At 40.0% G+C, this 22,575-nt stretch overlaps 1 protein-coding gene across 8 annotated transcripts in view; it reads right to left on the reverse strand.

The window, feature by feature from the left end:
* Positions 1 to 15,990: 15,990 nt before the first annotated feature.
* The window catches only part of mrtfb.L (myocardin related transcription factor B L homeolog), a 193,104-nt gene continuing 186,519 nt past the window's right edge, over positions 15,991 to 22,575 (reverse strand). For all 8 annotated transcript variants that reach the window (XM_018236311.2, XM_018236310.2, XM_018236312.2 and 5 more), the window contains one exon: positions 15,991 to 17,601. In XM_018236311.2, the coding sequence (XP_018091800.1) occupies positions 17,081 to 17,601 (521 nt within the window). In that variant the 3' untranslated portion in view covers positions 15,991 to 17,080. The remainder of the gene's footprint in view (positions 17,602 to 22,575) is intronic.

Here is a 22,575-nt window from a genome sequence, read left to right on the forward strand (position 1 = left end):
ATAATATAACATTACTTTTTATTAGATCTAATAAACATCAACTACTACTACTACTAGAGAAAGGTGGAGTGATCCCAGCCCAAAAATTGTGGATGTAATCATGGCACCTCATTAAATGTTTATTTGCCCATTCTTTTACAATTTCTCAGCATGGTTTATATTATGTTATAAAAATGCATGTGGCATAGAGGATGTTGCCTAAAATGAAGGGCTTTGGCCCTGTGGAGAATGATTCAGCCAATAGTTATAGCAATATCAATCAGCATCAGCAATATGGCAACTGCCATTTACATGCGTAAATACCAAAATTGTGGAAACATATTCTGTCATTTTCCACTTGAATAAAGGGATTCTGATCCAAACAGCATTGCAGGGGTTAACAGTTGAGGTTTTAGAAACTGGGAAAGAAGTAAAAGGATTACCAGAAGCAAAGTGGGTAATTGACTGGGATAATCTAAACCAGAAGTGAGGAAGAGACCCAGCAGGATAAAATGAAAAAGCGTGAGACTGTGTCCATTGTTCTATCTATGCTGAGTTCATACCTAGGATGTGGTTAGAGCTCTATTTTATTAGGGTTAGTAAATAGTAGCTTTTGTCATCACAAATCCCATGAACAATTGTCTCTCTTCTGATGCTATTAATCCCTTCTTCTATCCAAGACACTTCATCTTATTTGCTTTATCTCTGTCAGGAAGAAGCCTGTAAAAGTCTGCTTAGTAAATCTAGAACCCTCTTGAGGTCAACCTTGTTGTATGCCAAAAAATCTACAGCTGTCAAATGGATAAGCCCCCTGGCCCCAACATTCCCACAATGAACTAGTTTTATTTGTGGGAAACTCTCAATGACCAAACTGACCGATCTTGCAAGCGGATGCCCCCTAAAATGTGATCAGACCTGGAGGACATGGCTGGACACCTGAGGCACTCTCTTCTGAGTCCTTATCTACTGTTTCCTTGCATTTATAACCTACAGTAATTCTGTACTTTGAATATAGTTTTTATTTTTTTACACAAACACATATATGGAATAGGCAGGCTTTGGGAACTAAATAAAATAAAAGGCTTGTTATAGCATAGGCAAACCTTGGTTTCTAATTATCACATAGCAGTCTAGCTATCAGGCAAGGTCTGGGAACCAGATAATCACTGTGCCAGCTTTTCACACTGTTCAGGAGTAATTTTGGATCATTTCCCTGGTGAACTAGGTAATTGTAATGGTAGAGGCAGGGGGCAGACAATGGCAAGTTAGTTAAATAGATACTGACATAAGAAAATAACCTTTTTTATTTTCTATTATAACATTATCTCTTGAATGCTACTTATAATTTTGCCATAAAAGCGTTTGCCTGATGCTTTTACATTACCTTTTTTACCCCCAGGTTCCTCTATGAGGGGGCTGCCATATTTGTGCAGCAGTAGTCCGGTAGCATTAGAAACTCTGACTGACAGGTTAAGAAGGGACAGTCAGGCTAAGAAAACAGTCAGGCTTAGGAACTTCAAGTGACAATTACTTACAAAAGCAGAACTATCAGAGGAAATATAGGTAATATAGGTAAATATAGGTAACTTTTAATGTAGACTCATATTTTGAAAATAAAAAGTGTCAGTGTGCAAACAATGGAAGGCAAGAGGTCAGGGAACAATCTGTTAGACAGGGTATGCAGCAGACAATTGACAATCTGTTTAACAGGCAAGAGGTAAGGGCATGCAGCAGACAAATTGAAAATCTGTTAAGCAGGCAAGAGGTAAGGGCATGCGCCAGGGTAAGAATGCATACAGACACAACTTGGAGCCTGTCTCTTAGATTAATCCGTTGCACAGTGTTGGAAGGAGAAAAGCACCCCCTATTGTTCACTGATACAGCAACCTTGCACACGGATGCAGTTCAACACTGGGAAAACCCCTGTGATTTATTGTGTCAGACAGATACACAAAAACAACGTTTCAAGGGCATGCCTCTTCATCAAACCCTCATAGATATACACCCAATATGTATAATTAGAGCAATGCATGTTATTAACATTCAACCTGCTGTAGTTCAGCTACATCACAGCTATAATTTACTCAAAAATCCAAGAGGGACATTTGATCCCAGTCTTTTCCAGCGTCAAGAAACTCCAATAATTCATAGTCCATTGCACTCCAACGCATATCAAATAATTTATAACAGATACCATAAGAAGTAATTCACTGCCCACTCCCCACCCATTCCCTCCCAGTGCCGGAGCAGCCTGCATCCCCCTTTCCCAACCAAAGGTAAGATAATGGCTGGGGAGGGGGGTGTTCCATTTAACTGTAGACGAAGCAGACATCACAGTCTGGGCCCACCTGCGACCGTGGTGTCTGCTTCCTCTATAGTTACGCCACTAAAAATGACCCTACAAAGATTTAGGAAGGTAGTAAATTGTTTTCCCACTGCAGTATAAGGACCTGGAATTATTATTATTTCCAATAAAGCAACCTTCTTTTTTGTTGATTTTATTAATATTGTACAAGAAGTATGCCATGTTCATATACTAATAGGGATTTATGTATCAGGGCTGATTTATTTATTTTAGTGAATCTGATGGCTGTGTCAGCCCTATAAGCTCTACATTTAAATCACAGTGAACATGGAGAAAAGAACAAAATAAAAACAGAGAACTTTCTAAGTAGATGAGGCAGGATATTGTGTGGCCCTGACTGTCTTAAGGCTACAAGTCCATCGCCAGAGACCAAAATGCCTTCTAATAATGATCGTGCCATTCCCTGCCTCTCTTAAATGCTCATATGGCAGAGCATGCTTTTTTACCTGACATTATACCAGGGAATTGCTCATCTCTAAATTCATAATGCAGTACTATATGAATTATACACATTAGGTATTAATTACTGTTAAAGGGGAAGTAAAACCTCCTTGAAAATGTTTAATTTTAGCAATAATGCATCAGTTACACTTGCTTCAACTTAACTGTGGCCCCTAGCGCATACAGAACTGCAGAACCACACCACTATGTGTGATTGGGATTTCCATTCCCGACATGGATCTCAAATAGGAACATGCACGGTAGTCCAAGATCACAGTTTTGCTTACAGTTTGTTGATCAGCTTGATGGACATTGAGAGCAGAAGTGACACAGTTGGGGGCATATTTATCAAGGGTCGAATTTCGAATTGAAAAAACGTCGAAATTTGAATTTTTAAAGAGACAGTATGTATTAAATTTCGATATTCTAATTTTGGAATTTTTTTCAAATTCAAATTTGAATCGAATTTGAACTATTCCCTAGTCGAAGTGCACAAAAAATAGCTTGAAATTCGAATATTTTTCATTCGAAAAATTACCCTCGACCTTTGATAAATCTGCACCTTAAAGTTGGTGGCCAACACTGCTAAGCAGCTCTGTAGTTCTGGACATGCCATTGGGGCACAGATTAGTTGGTCAATGATGCAATTGGGGAGAGGATAGGGGACCTGTGCATTGATGCATAAACTAAATATTTGGCAGGGAAGCATTACCTCCCCTATAATTAAAGATTTCTAAACACATATATTTCCTGTCGGTGGCCTACCTACTGGTGTTCAGGAGGTGTATTCGGTTAGACAGAAACTGGTATCCTAACAACAGGCTCCTAATCCTCATTCATTTTCCAATAAACATACCTCCCAAGTGCACAGTCCCAAGTGCACAGCTTTCAGCTGCCTGCCCACAGTCCTGGATTACCTTCCCACAGTCCACGGTAAAAAGGTGAGGGCTATTAAGCAGAGTAGATGCAAAAAGAGGCGTAGCTGTGGCAACATAAGGGTTAGACAGGGTTAGAGAGTAGTTGGGGTTTAGAAGGAGAGTGGGGAGAATTTGTTTTGGAGGGAATAGGGGTAGGCAAAGGGCGTAACCCCGGGGACCCCTGTAGGGTTGCCACCTATTCTGGAAAAAAATACCGGCCTTCCTATATTCTTGCCGTTTTTTCCTATTAATAACATTGGCATCAAGCATCATTTTTACTGGCCAGGCCAGTAAAATACCAGCCAGGTGGCAAACCTAGACCCCAGTCCTGGCTGATATTTTACCGGCTAGACTGTGTAATACTGGCCAGGTGGCAACCCTAGCTCTACCTTTATTTATTTACTGAACAGGACATATTAATTTTTTAAAAAAGAGCTAATGAGATTTTTTTCAGGGTTACACAGAAACAAGGGCTTGTACCCTAACAACAGGCTCCTAATGCTCATTAATTTGCCAATAAACATACCTCCCAAGCTCTTTCAGCTGCCTGCCCACAGTCCTGGATTACCTGCCCACAGTCCATGGTAACGATCTTGTGAGAGATGACATCTCTCTAAGGGGCAAATTTACTTACCTTCGAAGTTGCGCCAGCGTTGGCTTTGCCGCACCTCGCCAGGCGTAGATTCGCCAGGGCTGAGAAAATTCACGAAGATCCGAAGTTGCGCAAAAGTTACCAATCGTTTGCGAAGTTGCGCTAGCGATGGCAAATTTGCACACGGCGTGCAGCTAAAGTACAATGGCCGTATATTCAGCAGCAAACACATTACACTACACAAGGCCAGGGAACCTTAATAAATGTATTCTAATGCCCTACACATGTGCCCACAGTATAGTTTAGGTGCCATATGTTATCAAATGTAGGGGGGAAGGAGGGTACCCAAAAAAAAATTCGATCTTTTTCAGCCTATCACCCTGTGAAAAGTAAAAGACGCCAGCGTTTTTTTTTTTGGACTTAGAAAAAAATTTAAACTTTTTTGGACCATCCCTATCTACTCTATTGCACTTCGCCTGGTCTGAGGTGGCGAAGTAAAGTCTGGCGCAAGAGGTAACGTTCACGAAAATTCGCAACTTAGTTACGTCCTTTCACCAGAGCCCAACTTTGCCTGGCGTAAGGGTGCGAAGTAGCGCTAGAGTAGGTCCACTTCACTAGCGAATTTACGCCAGCACCCGTTAGTAAATCAGCGAAGTGGCAAAATGACGTCACTCTGGCATATTTTCGCTAGCGTTAGCCACTTCGCCCTTTAGTAAATTTGCCCCTAAGTTTCTAAGTGCTTCTGCATTGGAGATTCTGTGTACGTCATCAAATATGTTTTCATAAATGGGTGTGATAACTGAGGGGGCGTGGGGGCTTGTTTTTTGGTACAACATGGATATCCAACTTTCTTTCACCAAAAATAAAAACTGGATACCGAGTTGACGTTTTGGCAGATATCTATATGTAAACATGGAAAATGAATTTACACCAGTTTAACACCACTTTTATTCCCAAAAAACGTGTGCACCCTATATTGTACCTCCACGCAGAGCACTAATATGTGGTCCGCACTATTTTGGGTAAAAACACGGTGTAAGCACCACCAGTTTTGAGGAAAGGATATATATATATATATATAGGATGCATTGATATGCTGTACTACATGTGCACATTCTATAAGATTAGAAAACACTCAAAAGATTGTTCTTGTTCTTTAATGGCAAAAATGAAAGTGTGGCTCCCCGAGTGAATATTAAACTATAATTTAAACATGAGATCCTACTGTTCATAATTTAAGATGTCAGAGAAGCATCTTGTTCAAATTACCAATTTCTTGGTTTCTGTATCAGCCAAGGAATATATCCCTCTGTGCGTGCTCTTATGTACTGTTAGCAGTTTCATGTTATGTACTGAAAGAATGTACAACATTTCTTTTATTTTAAAAAGTCTGCATTTCTAAATGGTAGGGCCGATGGCCATAGAGAAAAGGAGAATGCAAACCAGTCACATGCTCTCTACTGCCTGAATGATATTTTTTAAAGGCATATTGTCAATAAATAACAGCTCTGATGTAATGTAGAGCAGCAGCTCATTGTTTGATGGTCAAGCTAATATGGCAGCTGCTATCCTAAACTAACCGAGAGAGCTTCTAGAGCTGTTTACTCAGGTATGGTAAAGCAGTCTACAGAATAAATATAGTGTTCTAGCTTGTACTTTTGTGGCTAATCTGTTGGCAATAAAATGCCTCGGTAGCTTGCCTTCTCCTTTAAAGAGGTTGTTAACCATCAAATTAACTTTTAATATGATGTAGAGAGTGATATTCTGAGACAATTTTGCAATTGATTTTTATTTGTTATTATTTGTGGTTTTTGAATTATTTTGCTTTTGAATTTAGCAGCTCAGTAATCTGGTTGTTAGGGTCCAAATTATCCTAGCAACCATGCACTGAATTTAATAAGTGACTGGAATTTGAATAGGAGAGGCCCTGAATGGAAAGATGAGTAATTAAAAGTAGGAATAACAATACATTAGTGGCCTTTCAGAGCATTTTCATATAGGGTCAGTAACCCCCATTTGAAAGCTGGGAAGAGTTAGAAGAAAAAAGGCAAATAATTCAAAAACTCTACAAAATAAAAAATGAAGACCAACTGAAAAGTTGCGTGGCCATTGTTTAAGGTGAACCAATCCTTTAAAGGGATACTGTCATGGAAAAACATGTTTTTTCCATTTCTCAAAAGAGCAAACAGATTTTTTTATATTCAATTTTGAAATCTGACATGAGGCTAGACATTTTGTCAATTTCCCAGCTGCCCCAGTCATGTGACCTGTGCCTGCACTTTAGGATGGAACTACTTCTGGCAGGCTGTTATTTCTCCTACTTAATGTAACTGAATCAGTCTCAGTGGGACTTGGTTTTTACTATTGAGTGCTGTTCTTAGATCTACCAGGGTGCTGTTATCTTGTGCTAAGGAGCTGTTATCTGGTTACCTTCCCATTGTTCTGTTGTTAGGCTAAGGCCACACTAGGCGATAGCGCCGCGATTTGACTCGCGGCGACTTTTCGCCACGACTTTTAAGCCGCAATCGTTGGGGAAACTTTTGCGCTGGCGTCTATGGGGAATCGCGAAAAATCGCCAGCGTAAAAACACACGCAGCGATCTTTTCTCTACTGTCGCTCGAAATTGCCTCGCTAGGCGATTTCGAGCGACAATAGAAAAAAGATCGCCGCGTGTGTTTTTACGCTGGCGATTTTTCGCGATTCCCCATAGACGCCAGCGCAAAAGTTTCCCCAGCGATTGCGGCTTAAAAGTCGCGGCGAAAAGTCGCCGCGAGTCAAATCGCGGCGCTATCGCCTAGTGTGGCCTTAGCCTTAGGCTGCTGGGGGGGGGGAGGAAGGGGGTGATACCACTCCAACTTGCAGTACAGCAGTAAAGAGTGATTGAAGTTTATCAGAGCACAAGTCACATGACTGGAGGCAGCTGGGAAATTTACAATATGTCTAGCCCCATGTCAGATTTCAAAATTGAATATAACAAAATCAGTTTGCTCTTTCGAAAAATGGATTTCAGTGCAGAATTCTGCTGGAGCAGCACTATTAACTGATGTGTTTTGAAAAAAACATGTTTTCCCATGACAGTATCCCTGGCCTTTAACCACTTTCCCTCTATGTCTGGCCATGTCACATTTTTCCAGATAAAGGGCCAGACTATCTCCTTATTAATTTCTGAATGTCCCGACAGACTTCATTGGAGCTTTCATTTGATCAGACTAAATGTGGCCCAGTGGGCAGCACAGATCAAAGAGGGGAGCAGAAAGTAGAATCTACGGGACTGCAGCACCATACAATATACAATCTATAGCAGTCAGCTGATTAAAGGTGCAGTATATCTCACATAGTACAGCCTGCAGCATAGCAACACACTTTTCTACCGTGGGAAAGAATAAGAAATGGTGTGCTATGTGGCACCATGCTGAGCTGATGACCACTGATAGTGTTATATAACTTCTACATCTGCCCCAATCACTTTCATTCTGTCATTCTGAAGTCTTTGGAAGTTATAACTTTTCCCCTTTCAGAACCGGCTGCGAGTTCTATTTAAACAAATAATATTCATTACCAGGGAAATGAGAAGATGGCTTTCAAAGCTCCGAGGAAATGCTCGCTGCAAGCTCTAGCTCATATGCCATATTAAATCACACACTCCATTATGCCAAGTCGCCTTCCTACAGGACACACTGAAAGAAATGACTCCTAAATCTACTCAAACAAAAACACACTGTGCTATTTCCAGCAAAATCTGTTTTCTTCTCGCTTAAGCCAAAGAAAGGGCAATTTCATGACTCGTGAAAGAGGCCATCAATTTATTCTCAGTTCATAAGGAACGGCTGCCTCTTGGAACGGCAAAACCGCTAAAAGTGAGGCGTAACCAAAAAAAACGCTGGACCCCAAGGCCAAATGTGCAAATGAGCAGCTCCCTTCCCAGTAAGCCCCTGTTTGATTCCACCCCAGCCAATATAATCTGCCACGTTCCCACAGAATAAATAAAAACATTTCAACATTGTGACATGAAACATTCCACTTCCACAATTCTAGGAAACATTGAGAGGGTTACAGTGTTGCATTTCACTGCTTTATTCACTTTCAAGTGACTGACCAACCTACTGATGTCAAAATGCAGAAATATATATATTCTAATATTCATTAACAGTTATCCCCATGACCATGGCAAATGAGCCAACACCATCAACGTTCTCCCAGTTTATCAAGAACAGGAGACCCTCATTTAAAGGGAAAATATATGCCTCTTTTGACATAAGCGCAGTCAACTAGGACAGTCCTGATACCATTGATTGAAAGTAGGGATGCACTGAATCCACTATTTTGGATTTGGCAGAACCCCCGAATCCTTCGCGAAAGATTTGGCGAATCCTTCTGCCCGGCCGAACCAAATCCGAATTCTAATTTGGATATGCAAATTAGGAGTGGGAAGGGGAAAACATTTTTTACTTTCTTGTTTTGTGACAAAAAGTCAAACGATTCCCCTCCCAGCCCCTAATTTGCATATGCAAAGTAGGATTTGGATTCGGTTCGGCCGGGCAGAAGGATTCAGCCGAATCCAAATCCTGCTGAAAAAGGCTGAATCCTGGACCAAATCCTGGATACGGTGCATCCCTAATTGAAAGTTAACCAGTCTAGGGTTACCAGATACCTTGACAAATTAGGGGCATGTCTAGAAAGTCCAACTAGGAGGGCTGAACTGATTGCAGTTAAATTTAAATATATTTATTAGACATGTCCCTGAATTTCTAAGAGGTTTGTTAACTTTCCCATCTATTTAACCTCTTTGTTCTCATAGAAATAGGGAATGACCATGAAATAGGCCAAAAGTTTAGCAGCACAAGGGTCCACTGACACCTGGGCCCACCGGGAGTTTTCCTGGTATCCCGGTGGGCCAGTCCGACACTGTTTGCAAGGACCAGTGCCCCATCCCTTTGAGGCTCACAGTATAATGCAGATATGCCCAACCAGTGGCTCGTGATCAACATGTTGCCCACCAACTCCTTGTCTGTTGCTCCCAGTGGCCTCAAAGCAGGTGCTTATTTTTGAATTCCTAGTTTGGAGGCAAGTTTGGTTGCATAAAAAACTGCCAAACAGAGACTCCTGTAGGCTGCCAGTCCACATAGGGGCTACTAAATAGCAAACCACAGCACAATTTGGAACATTTTTCATGCTTGTGTTGTGTATGTGGCTCATCTGTTGGGGACCTCTAGTATAATGCAAGCCATCCCACACCTTGTTCCAATATGCAGTTCAAGACAGAGACTACGAAAGAATATCAGCAGGGGATTTGGTGAAACAAAAGGAATGAAGAGAAGAGATTGGAAGATGGGGTTACCCTCCACTTTAGAGGTTTAGAGTTGTGCTCCAGGTCTATGAAGCCACTTGTACATAAGAACAGTTCAGCCGCTTGGATGACCAGGCGAAATTTTTCTCAGTTAGTCCAGTTGTTTATCTGGATATCTCTCTACTAGATACTCTGCTTATCTATACTAGATGCTAGTGTATAGCATGACCTGGATGTATGTAAAACTTCACAGACTTGTACAGAATTAGATACTCCATCAATCACTGGGCCACTTGCTTGGAAAACCAACCTTCCTACATTACATGAAATATGTAGAGAAGGATAAAGACACCCAAAAGCTTAAAGGAGACATATATAATAAGTGAACCCCTTTCCCTCCCAACATTATTGGCAATGTTTAATAATATATGGTGCTGGTTTTACTTTGGGCTAAAAATTACTATCAGGTCCTATCAGGTCAGCTTAGCTGCTGATTGGTTCGTATCCTTCAGTGCAGTGAGCTTATTGCCGCCGGCTCCCCTGAACAGCCTGGGAAGGAGGCAGCAGGAAGTGGAAGTGATGGGCGGGACTATTAGGCTTATTGCTAAAATTTCCAATAAATCAGCCTGAAGCACTACTTTTTTAAGCACAACCCTTCTATATTTTAAAGAATATAATCCAATGCTACATTTTTATTTTTAAATGCATAACGTCTCCTTTAATGTTCTTAATGTAGCATGCAGCTTTCTCAGCACAAGCATTGAGATCTATTACCCACAATGCTTGGATCTTACTATAATATGGAGCACTATGCCTTTAAGGAGACGTAAAGAACTGTTGCCATGTAACTGATGCCATTGGCTAGAGTGGAACACATTCAGTTGCAAGTAGTTTGGGTATTCTTGCAGATGTAGAGGGCAGACCTTCTTACAGCAGGCATACCAAAAACAAATGGTCTGGTAGAGAAATACATATACCTTGTTTAGTTCCTGAATACAATTCCTAGTAAATGACACGCAAAATGACTCTAGTAATTACAATTTTCCTAACTCGAAGAAACAATTGAAAAAGGACTAATTCAAAATTAAATTGGTAATTTTTTTTATTCTGGAACACAAAAAAAAAAATGCAGAGAAAATGTATGCTTCTATTCAACAATTTATCAGTAGCTACAACATTGCCACTATGTACAAAATATCCAATGATAAATGTGCTACACATAAAAATACAGTATGCATTACATATATACAATGTGCAAAATATATGGCATTCCAACATCATGATATGGAATTGATTGCTGGGGTGCAAACTGTAAATACAAAGGCATCATACATGTCATAAACAAGGCAATACACCAATGGGCTCGCATCTTGCCCATTTTGCTCTCGTCCTCCTCAAACCACGGCGATAGGTTGCATGGCAATCCCATACATCCACGGAGGAGGAAACTAGTGCTCGATTGTTTAAAAGAAAACAAAAAAACACACACACACATATATATATATATATACGCGCCGCTGAACTTTAATAACTTTATAAAACGAGATGATAAAAGCACTAAACCGAGATATTTATATATATAACATGAAAGAACCACTGACATAGTCTCTTCTGCAAGCAATGAACAGGACTGGTGTACTGCTTTTGTCTCAAAGGCACTCGGTGTGCCACTTAGAATATAGGAAAATTATCAGCACTTTAAATAAACTTTTGTGGCGTCAAAACCCACCTCTTTGGAACTGGTTGAGAATAAATAAGCCTTTAAAAGGGCAATAAAACTAGCAACCTCTATCTCTGTTTACCTTATTGAGGTCTATCCTGCCTGCTGCGAACACATCCTACACATTTCACATTGATTGTCGTGTTACAGATGAGTAATAACCTTATCCATTTCTAGTTTCTTCTCCAAGTGCTGTGGCTGAAGTGGCACTGCCGAATACTGGGGATGTTCTGCTTCCAGATACAGCCTCAGCGCTTTCAATATGCTGCTAAATAGCGGACGTGCCTAGAATGATCAACAGAAACAGCACAACTAATGTGGAGCTTTAACACCCTGACACAAGCAAGAAAGCGATGAATCGTTACATCACAAGTCAATTCAAAGCTGCACACATTTACTTTTAGAAGCGGATAACAGAGCACCTTAATTGCAGAGACACACAGTCAAATTCGGAGTCTAAAGTAACGGGATAACCCGTGGTTGTTGTCTAGACGTCTTATCTCCCCGAAATGCCTTCGCACTGGCTAGAATGTAAATCGCCAGGGGCGGCACTCGCAGCACTTCATTTTCCGAAGTCACCCGAAGTTTTCTCTTTGGAAAACGAAGTGCTCAGAGTGCCATCCCACTGGTGATTTACATTATAGCCGGCGGGAAGGCAGTTTCGGGGAGATTAGTCGCCCAAAGAAGAGGAGATTTGTCGCCGAGCGACTATTCTCCTTGAATCTGACCATGTCTCTGTCCTAAGACTCTGTGACTATAATATATTAAAGTTTAACAACAGATAAACAGTCATATATTGTAACTGGCCATTAATCCGGTGCCAGGGAAATACAACCACATGATCTACAATTTACTGAAAGAGATTAGACGTCTAGACAACAACCGCAGGTCATCCTGTTACTTTAGACTCAACTTCAGAAATTGAAATAATAACACATATATGGGGGGATTATTCAACGTATCCTGACATATAATAAAGAGATTGATACAAAATGGGCTATAAATAACCTAGCAAATTCATCACAATTGAGGACAGTGTCATCAGAACACAATTTTTTATTTTTTTTTCTATTGTGACATTTTTTCCCCTTTAAAATAAATAAAGATTATATAATAAAAGCTGAGCACCTTTCCATTCCTTCTTTTAAAATGCAAAGTAGAACAACCTGAATATATGCAATAGTTATATTCTACAGGAGTGGGGCTCAATCATCGGGCTTCCTTGGGCCAGTGTTATTGACTTAGAATGCATTAAACGGGTATAGGATCCGTTATCTGGAAACCCATTATCCAGAAAGCTCAGAATTCCGAGAAGCCCGTCTCCCATAGACTCTATTTTATCCAAAATTGTTAAAAATTATTTCTTTTTTCTCTGTAATAATAAAACAGTACCTTGTACTTGATCCAAACTAAGATATAATTAATCCTTATTGGAGGCAATAGCCTATTAGATTTATTTATGTTTAAATGATTTTTTTTGGTAGATTTAAGGTATCAAATTATGGAAAGATTCATTATCTGGAAAACCCCAGGTCCCGAGCATTCTGGATAAGTCCCATACCCGTATGAAGACAAAATAAGCAGAACCTGCCATATTGACTATGGCATTCTATTTACATAATCTCTAGCTGTCATTTAAGAAAAATGTATTGTCAGCACACTTGTTATAACATATTGAAATCACGTCTCATTTAGTTAGACACTATGATTCAATATGTTGTAATGAGTATATAGTAGTGACAATGACGCCTTAACCCAAAAAAGTCATCAGAAAAGTGGAGTTTCATAAGCTGGGAATGGAGGAAAGTATGTTGGCAGACCTCAGCATGACAAAGCAATGGAAGTTTGGCCACTGAACAGAGGTCTATGGAGAATACCATTAAACAATGAGACTGCTCCTGCTCACGTATAGTTTTCTGTAAGGGGTGATGAACTAGAAGTCAACATTCAAACTAGCAGCTACCCTTTACTGGTCACAATTTGGAAAGCAAATGGTTGCTATGGACTACTAGACCCGATTTGTGACATTATATTACACCACAAGTTTCCGATGTGTTCAACAAGTAGCAGCTCCTAAATTTACAATGAACTGTCTCCCAACAACCTTATCAGGTGATATTTTCCTCCCTCTATTACAGAGTAGGTGAGGCTCCTTGATAAGAGAAGATTGCAGCACACAACACTATGGCTGCTCATGGAAATGAATGCCTGGGGGTGTTGAAGGACACACCTTAAGGGTAAGGCCACACGAGGAGATTCGGGGAGATTAGTCGCCTGGCGACTAATCGCCTCGTCTTTTGCGCGACTATCTCCCCGAACTGCCTCTGCGTTTTTCCCCATAGGCTGCAACGCAAAGTCGCCTGCGCTAATGCACACACGGCGATGCGTTTTCTATAATCGCCCGAAGTTGCCTCACTGAGGCAACTTTGGGCGACTTTTGAAAACGCATCGCCGCGTGTGCATTAGCACAGGCGACTTTGCGTTGCAGCCTATGGGGAAAAACGCAGAGGCAGTTCGGGGAGATAGTCGCGCAAAAGACGAGGCGATTAGTTGCCAGGCGACAAAATCTCCCCGAATCTCCTCGTGTGGACTAGCCCTAACTATGCAGCAAGGGCACTACTATTGATTTAATGTAGATCTTTTGCACAGGGCCTTCCTCACCTTTTGTAACTGTATTGGTTGTGATGTATGTACAGTAACTTCATATGTTCTATGTATGTATTTCATGTGATTTAGCTGTGTAAACACATTTACTTTGCAGCGCTGAGAAACATGTTGGCACTCTATAAATACATGTTTATAATAATAATCTAATATGGGATCTTGTTAAGCTCTGCGCCTTAACACTTAAGAGTGGAGAACGTAGTGGGCTGACTTTAGAAATGCTGCATCCAGGCACTCAATATGGGTATGAAAGGAGAATAAAAAAAAAGTTTCATGGGCATTAAAGTGAGGGGACTTCAATATTTATGCATTTGCTGCAATGCAAGTGGAACTAGGGACATCTGTAAATACAATGTATGGGTTCTGTAGAACTAAAAATATTTGTACCTGAAAAGGTACAATGAAGAAAGGATAAAAAGAGATCTATCAGTGCGTCCAGCTGTCTGAATGAGTTTGTTCCTCTCTGTGCCCCAACTGCTAACTCCATTGCTGCTGTATGTGGGGCCAGTCACTTCCCTCCATGAAGCAGTTTCTTCTTCTTCTTCTGTGGGATTTGATACATGCCTCGCGTTACACTGACAGATAAAGTCTATATATAAAATGCGGGTATGGGGGAACCATGTTAAAATAGTATATATCTAGGAATGCAGAGAGAAGGAACGTGTATAACATAGAAATAAATGAGAGGATTTCCCCCCTGTAAGAAATCCCAAATATTTACACAAAAGCTGCAGTTCTTGCCAAAGCAATAAAGGATTTCCCCATATACTTGCAGATTTGGATCGGAAGCCGTTTGCTTTGACTTTCTATGCTCAACAATTTCAACAACTACATTTAGTTATGATCACTAGGGGCGCTGTTGCAGTTGCTGTTTATCAAGCTATTCTGTAGGTTTCCAAGCAAAAGCTTCAATGACTCGGGCAGTACATGTACATTTACAAACATTCTCTACTGTTTAACATCAAATGAATGGAAATTAGTCACCATATACAAGTATAATGAATGTGCAGTTTGCTTTTAGATTTGAGACTGACTACGGAACAATGGCATGTATATAAAATAAGGTTTTCTATATTTAGAGAAGCAAAACATGGTTCCTAGGAAACATTTATTTAGTGCAGTGTTCACTATGAAGACATTACCAATCATGGTTACAGGCTAAATGCATTTAGTAAATTAGCACCACCCAGTTGTGTTCTTTACAATGCAAAGTCTCATGCAGGTGGAACACTGGGGGATCCTGATTGTAAATATTAGAAATCATGTCTTCATTTGTATAAAGGGTTATATTTATAAATAAAAGCATCTGATTCCAGGCCTATAAGTAGCTACTGTATCCAATGCCCAGTTGTAATGACCTAGGGGGGACGCCAATCTTAAGGTCTCATTGGCTCCTTGGTTCCAAACGGATTAATGACAACTTTATTGTTTCTCAACATAACTTTGATATATAAAAATCACTTGTGAACCAATCCTGCTGCAAAACACTTGGCCAGTCCGATGAACTGACTTGGCCAGACTAAGAAGGGCCAAGAAGAATAAAAGAAGCCTTACCATCCATGGCATTAGGATTTCAGAAAGAGAGACCCTCTTCTAATGTTATCTACATAAACTGACTAATTACATATTTTAGAGCAGCTTATTGCCTATAAGCTTCCCCTGTCAACCCACATAAGTCAGTTCATGTTCTGTCATTCAACGCTTGCAAAAATAAAAGGCTCATAGGACTTTATACTTTTATATAAGAAACTATGCCTCTCTATAATACATGCACGGGTATATGACTTGTATATTTACATTATTATTAGGATCTGTACATTTCTTTGATTCAGCTCCTTAAAGAGACAGTAGTGTTGAAGATGGGACAATATGGTTAAACACCCTTAGAAAACCAATTCTAAAAAACTAGCAGTAGAACAGACTTGTCTAACACCGTCTCCCTGCGCCGCATTCTCTTTCAGCTCTGAGCAAATAAAATAATAATAATAATAATGGCGGCTTGTAAAATGGTAAATACTACACATATTGGTGTTTTAAACAATTTTACTTGAAAAATGTTCCAACAAACATTAGCGCTATTTTGCGCTGAGATCATGACAAGTTTATCTACACGAGAGAGGAGACATAACAGAGGTGCATGCTTTTCATTCCATTTATCCTAAGGAATTATACAAATTTATCTCAGTATATAGTGATTCAGTATAAAATATATTCCTTGTGTGTGTCTTCATGACAAAGCTATGAGGATTATACATCGTATTTACAGCCTACATTAACCTCTCCTCATTTCTTTGAAACCACGGCTCGTTTAGAAGAAGTGGCTAATAAGAGCTTCCTCGTGTTTCCTCTGTAATACGCAGAAAAACAAAGACATTCATAAACTCTGTACAATTCAGTTTCCAATTTTACAGACTCCAGCTTCCTAGAGGAATAAAATAAAAATATATTTGTGCAACCAATATCTCCCCCCCCCAATTTTCCATTATAAACATGTTACAGAGAGAGAGAGAAGCCTGTTGTATTCAATAATATAACAGCTCAGTCTTCCACTGGATCTTACAGCTGTTGGTTAAACAAAGCAAAGCATCATCCTTTGATACGAGGGATCTAGAAATGGCCATACAGGTTAAAACACACACACACACACATATATATATATATATAGATATATATATATATACTAGTCAGAGTTCGATCCCAAGTGAAGTTGCACTGAACCAGCCAGTGGTCTCTGTCTCAGAATGAATGTACATTGGCTCAGCCTGCTCACAGTAACAGTCAAGTGCAGTTTTGTCAATAGAAACAAAATTTGACATTTTTTTTTCTTTTCTACACATTAAATGCAATTTTTATGCAATATATTTGTACTTGAGAGTACACGTCCCTTTGCCGTTTTTGTGTTTCATTCAATTTCCTACTTTTGTACAGATATGACCTACCATCAAGAACGAACGTCTTGCCTACAATGGTGACCTGTAGTGGTTTGATAAGGACAGGAGATCTGAGAGTAAACTCCAGCGGCTGCAGACTGCAGATCTCTCGGCTGTTTGGTGCAGACTATGCACACAAGCCTTTTACCAAAATGAAATGAAAGAGGCAACCCTCATGTGAAGCCCTATTCCCAATGCAAGTGTAAGTCACTGGAATCCAGGAAGTCAGTGGAAAACATACTCGGGAGAGTAGAGCTTAGAGGGTTTAGTGAAGATGCAGAATTGGGCATGGTAAGGTCCAGCCACTCCATGTTGTCAGTGAGATCAAGAGATAAGCAGCTGTTTGCTGTGAACGGAGTATCGGTGGTCTCCATGGGAGTAGATTCATGATCCAGCATGGCAGAGTTTTGGAGAAGATCATTGTTGAGGTCGTCTATGAGTGAAAACGTTTCTCTGTCATCACTGTTGCTTTCGAGGTGCGGAATGTTATTTCCTGAAGGTAAAGTTCCATCCAAGAAGGCTTCTAATTGGCTCTCTAAGCTAACCGACAAGCTGTTGGTTGACTCTAGAGACAGAGGTGGGGCTACATGGATTTGCGGAGGCGGTCTTGATACTACAGTGTTCACTGGCATAGTGGTCACATTGGCAGTAACAGGTCTCATCTTTGATATGGGCGACGGCTCTTCCTTAATTAGAGGGGAAATCTCTGCACAGGGGAGAGCAAGATACAAATATTTAGCCAATTGTAGGATAATAATTAAAGCACATGAATACAACTGACAATTATTATACTTGATTTACATAACATATCCTACAGCTTGTTACAGTAATTACACAGCATTCACATTGGTGTCTACCCAGTAGAGGATACAATCTATGGTGAATCTTTTCTGGAGCCAATTAACCTGCCTGTGTGTGGGAGGAAACCAGGGAAAACCCACAGGGAGAACAAGCAATCTCCTTGCATATAGTGCCCTGCATGGAATCAAAACTGTAAGGGCAAAGACACATGTGGAGATTCGGTAAGATTAGTCAACCGGCAACAAATCGCCTCTTCTTCGGGCAACTAATCTCCCCGAACTGCCTTCCCGCCGGCTAGACTCTAAATCGCCTCATTTTCCGAAGTCGTCTGAAGCAGCCTCAACTCCGAGTGTCACCCCGCCGAAGATTTAGATTCTAGTTAGGCAAGATTAGTCTCCCAAAGAAGAGGCGGTCTGTCACCTGGCAAATAAATCTCCCCGAATCTCCACGTGTGTCTCTGCCCTAAAACCAGCTTCATTTAATGGAAAGTTTTAGCCAAAATGCAAGGGAAAATTAAATAAAGATAATGTGAAAAAATGGAGCAGAAGTCTGTGAAACACTTTTTTCAGTTGTTATTTTCAGATAGTTCACCAAAAATAAAGACTTTTTCCAATTAATTTCTATTTTCTATGTGTGGCCGTTTTTCTAAAATTGAAACTTAAACCTTCATTTATCACCTTCTAGTGTCAGGAACATTGAAATTTTGAACTTCAATTTTGTAAAAATGGTCAAAAATAAAACATGGAAAGCAATTAGGGAAAACAGTCTTTATTTGTGCAGAACAATCTGAAAACAACTGAACGGAAAAAACTGTTGAAAGGCCAACAACCCCTTCAAAAAAATAAGGTGCAAACAAATGTACGAACATTTGCTCACTTTTTTGAGCAGTCACATTTTTTTGATAAATTTCCTGCATCTACCAAAATTCCAACTAGTAATATGTGGCAGATGGTCGGGGTTACCTGACCCACAGCGCACTTAATCTACCTTTGCATTCAATTGTGGGCTCTACATGGGCTGCGCGTGTTAAACCTACATAACTGCTGCACAGACACAGTGGGAGGCACGCCACATTATCGTTATGTTTCATGAACCGCAGAGTACCATTGAATGTGATGATTAAACAACGGTCTGTCATAGGGGATGCTGAGAAGCCCACCAACAGCGATAGTGAAGTGATATGCCAATTTATAAGCAAAGTACCTGATCCTATCACACCTTGTATGGCCAGCTTTAGTTTAGATGGTGCATTTAATAGGCACAACATATATGAACAAAAAATCTCACTAAAGTGCTAAAAAACTGGGACGCTCCTTAAAGGAATTGTTCAGTATAAAAATAAAAACTGGGTAAATAGATAGGCTGTGCAAAATAAAAAAATATTTTTAATATAGTTAGTTATGTCTTATGTGGCCCCCCCTTCAAGTTTCTGACTAACTCAGAGTTAGAGAGCTGAAAAGCAGTTGTATTCTGTTAGACATCCAGTCACTCCAGCCTTTATACATTACATTTATGGCTATAACTAACTATATTAGAAACACAGCCTATTTACCCAGTTTTTATGTTTACACTGAACTGTTCCTTTAACTGTGGAGTTTATATCATTATACACATACACACAACTATCAATTATACCACCAAGGAGAGCACAGTGTATAAGAGAGGGCAATGCTGGGCAACTCGGTCACACACACCAACTGCATATATGAGGTTTATCATGCCAAGCGTATGCCCTGCTTAAAATGAGAAGTTAATGACTAGCAAGTAGCGGCAATGATAATGCCCTTATGCTTTGTGCAGAACAGTAAACAGTAAGCCTTGGTAAACCTAAAATGGCTAAAGCAAAATAACTGCTGAGGAACAAAAGAGGAAACTTTTCTGTCTCGTGAATGTATTTTTGGTTTAGTTAACTTTTAGTAGGTTATAGAATGGCTAATTCTAAACAACTTTTCATGTGGACTTTATTTTTTCTTATATATAGTTTTTGAATGCTTTGCCTTCTTCTGACTCTTTCCAGCTTTTAAATGGGGGTCAGTGACCCCCATCTAAAAAAAACATTGCTCTGTAAAGCTACAAATATATTGTTATTGCTACGTCTTATTCTTATTTAAATCAGTGCAGGGTTGCTAGGGTGATTTTGACCCTAGCATCCAGATTGGTGAAACTCCAAACTGGAGAGCTGCTGAACAAAAAACTAAATAACTCAAAAACCGCACATAGTAAAAAATTAAAACCAATTGCAAATTGTCTCCTAATAGCAACCCCTTGATCTCTTTCTAATTCTCTAAGAAAACATTTATAATTCCCTCTACGGCTCATTTACTAGACTGCATGTGATAAACAAGACAATTGCACTTGATGAGGCCAAATGTGACGCAGAACTAGAAAGGCGAATGTCAGGCATCGGTTCCAGCGCTTCCGGAGATGTGCCAGTAATTTCTACACAGCTCACAGCTTGTTTGCTTTTCCTAAACAATTCCGATAGCATTCAGTTAAATCTTTAATAAGGTTCTAATGTGTTTAATTTGATCTGCTGCAAATGATAAACAAACACGTGTCTGGTTACGGTCGCTGGATGACACTGCTGGATTAGATGGAAATGTCTGGCTCAGATCCATTTATCTTCTCTGGATTCAGTTTTTTTTCCCCATAGTTTTACTTTAGAAGGCAGAAATGCACAGAACTTCGGATGTGGTTGAAACTCAAGCTAACTGCTAGCTATCAGATGTTTAAATCTCAGCACTCTCATTAACATCAGGATTCTTTGACAGCAAGATGAAACAGAGCTCTGGAATTGACCGCTTGCCATAAAAATAATCAGCCTACGCGCTCCCTGCTGAGACTTGTAATGGATTCTCAAGCTGCACTCCTTGCTCTGTCTCCCTTAGGTGCTAAATAAAAAGGGAAATTGCATCACTAGGCTTTTCTAACTCGTTCGGCGCTGAAAGGACTTGCCATGTCAGACGCTGCGAAGACAAAAGAGAGGCAACATTATACTTTGCTTCTGGGAAATCGCCCATATGTATCTTCAGTAGCCTTCACTTTAGGAAAAGAGAAAAGCATGACAGCGAAGCTTACTGTGCGCACAGAGCATTCCTTTGCTGTGAAATTTGTATTTATCCATAGATGTGGGATCAGCCATATGGAGCTGCACATAATGATATTGCTACTGAGTGCTGGTGTTTTATACATCATAAAAATGTAAGATAATGCATATAGCACTTTTTTTTTAAATTCAACAAAAAGTCCTTTGTAGTGAAGGTTATCAGCCAAATCCTCTTAACCCACAGACCAATAACTCAAACATTTCAAATTTATCATTGTCAAAAATGGCAGTTCCCTCTCAAATGAGTAAATGAAATGAAGCAGTAACACTCCAAAGTAAGGCCTTCTTTTATGTCACTAGCTCTCAAAGTAAAATAGAATACAGGCATGGGATCTGTTATCCGTAAGCCTGTTATCCAGAAAGTTCCGGATTACAGGAAGGCAGTAGACTTCATTTCAATGAAATAATTCAAATTTTTAAAAATGATTTTCCTTTTCTCTGTAATAATAAAACGGTACCTTCTACTTGATCCCAACTAAGATTTAATTAATCCCTATTGGAGGTAAAACAATCTACAAGGTTTAATTAAATTATGTTTTAGCAGACTTAAAGTATGGAGATCCAAATTACGACCAGGGGTCCCCAACTTTTTTTTTTTTTTTTTACCAGTGAGCAACATTCAAGCAAGCAAGCATAAAAAAATGTTCCTGGGTGGCACAATAAGTGCTGTGATCAGCATGTGGACCAGTTCTTTTTACACTTGGTTTTTATGCAACCAAAGCTTGCCTCCAAGCCAGGAATTCAAAAATGACCACCAAGGGATTGGTGAATAATATGTTGCTCACAAGCCACTGGTTGCAGATCACTGTTATAGAGCTAGTGGTGCAGTCAATAACTGTGACTTTCCAATGATGAGGGCTTAATTCATCTGTCCTTTCCAATTAGCCTGTGATCACCTCCATAGATTAAATAGTTGTAGCTAGATATATACAAATGGCTTGGGTTAATGGTCAGACAGACACATGAGTAGACATGGTGGCAAACTCACCAATATAGCCCCCGAGATGGTGTTTTGGATGCTGACCAGGCACTGGATCAGGCAGGAGATAGTTAATTGGACTGTGATCAGGAATCTAACTACCGTTGGTCAAGCGGGTGCACCGAGGCCTGGCTACTCTAGTGGAACTCCAGGAATTGGAACAAGACACAAAATAAAACTAATGGTCTCAAAGCAAGGAAGTCCAACTGCAGGTCAGCAGAAATTTCCCAGGACAGTTTCACATCTCACAACCTATTCAAGAGCTCCGCTTTCTTTAGGATAGTTCACTTATAACCTATCCCAAAAAAAGAAAATAATAATCGAGTTATATTGGGAACACTGTCCCAACTACCTAGATGTGCATTACAACAAAACAAACTTTGTGGTATGCAGAATATGTAGATGGTTAAATGTGACCATACACAGGGCAATCCTGTACTGTTTGGCCTCACAGCCTTCTGTGGCTCCACTTCCTCGTTTGCTCCATGAACTGCCCCCGACAAGGCACAACAGCACATGGAATTTTCAAGCCTGACAATTATGTATGGTACATATATATTGGGGATTCAACGTGGAACAGCACCATGTATTTTCTTTAGAATTAAAAATGCCTTTACATCACCAATTTAGATTATTACAGCAACGTTTCAGGCCTGACATGGCCCATTATGAAAATAACATGGTACATAGATATTGACCGGGATCATCTGTCCAGCATACATGCACTAAACATGAAACATATCGTACATGTATGGACAGCTTCAGGCTGTAGGGAGCTTGTGTTCAAATGGACA

Source organism: Xenopus laevis, chromosome 9_10L (assembly GCF_017654675.1).
Source record: "Xenopus laevis strain J_2021 chromosome 9_10L, Xenopus_laevis_v10.1, whole genome shotgun sequence".
NCBI classification, from domain to species: domain Eukaryota; kingdom Metazoa; phylum Chordata; class Amphibia; order Anura; family Pipidae; genus Xenopus; species Xenopus laevis.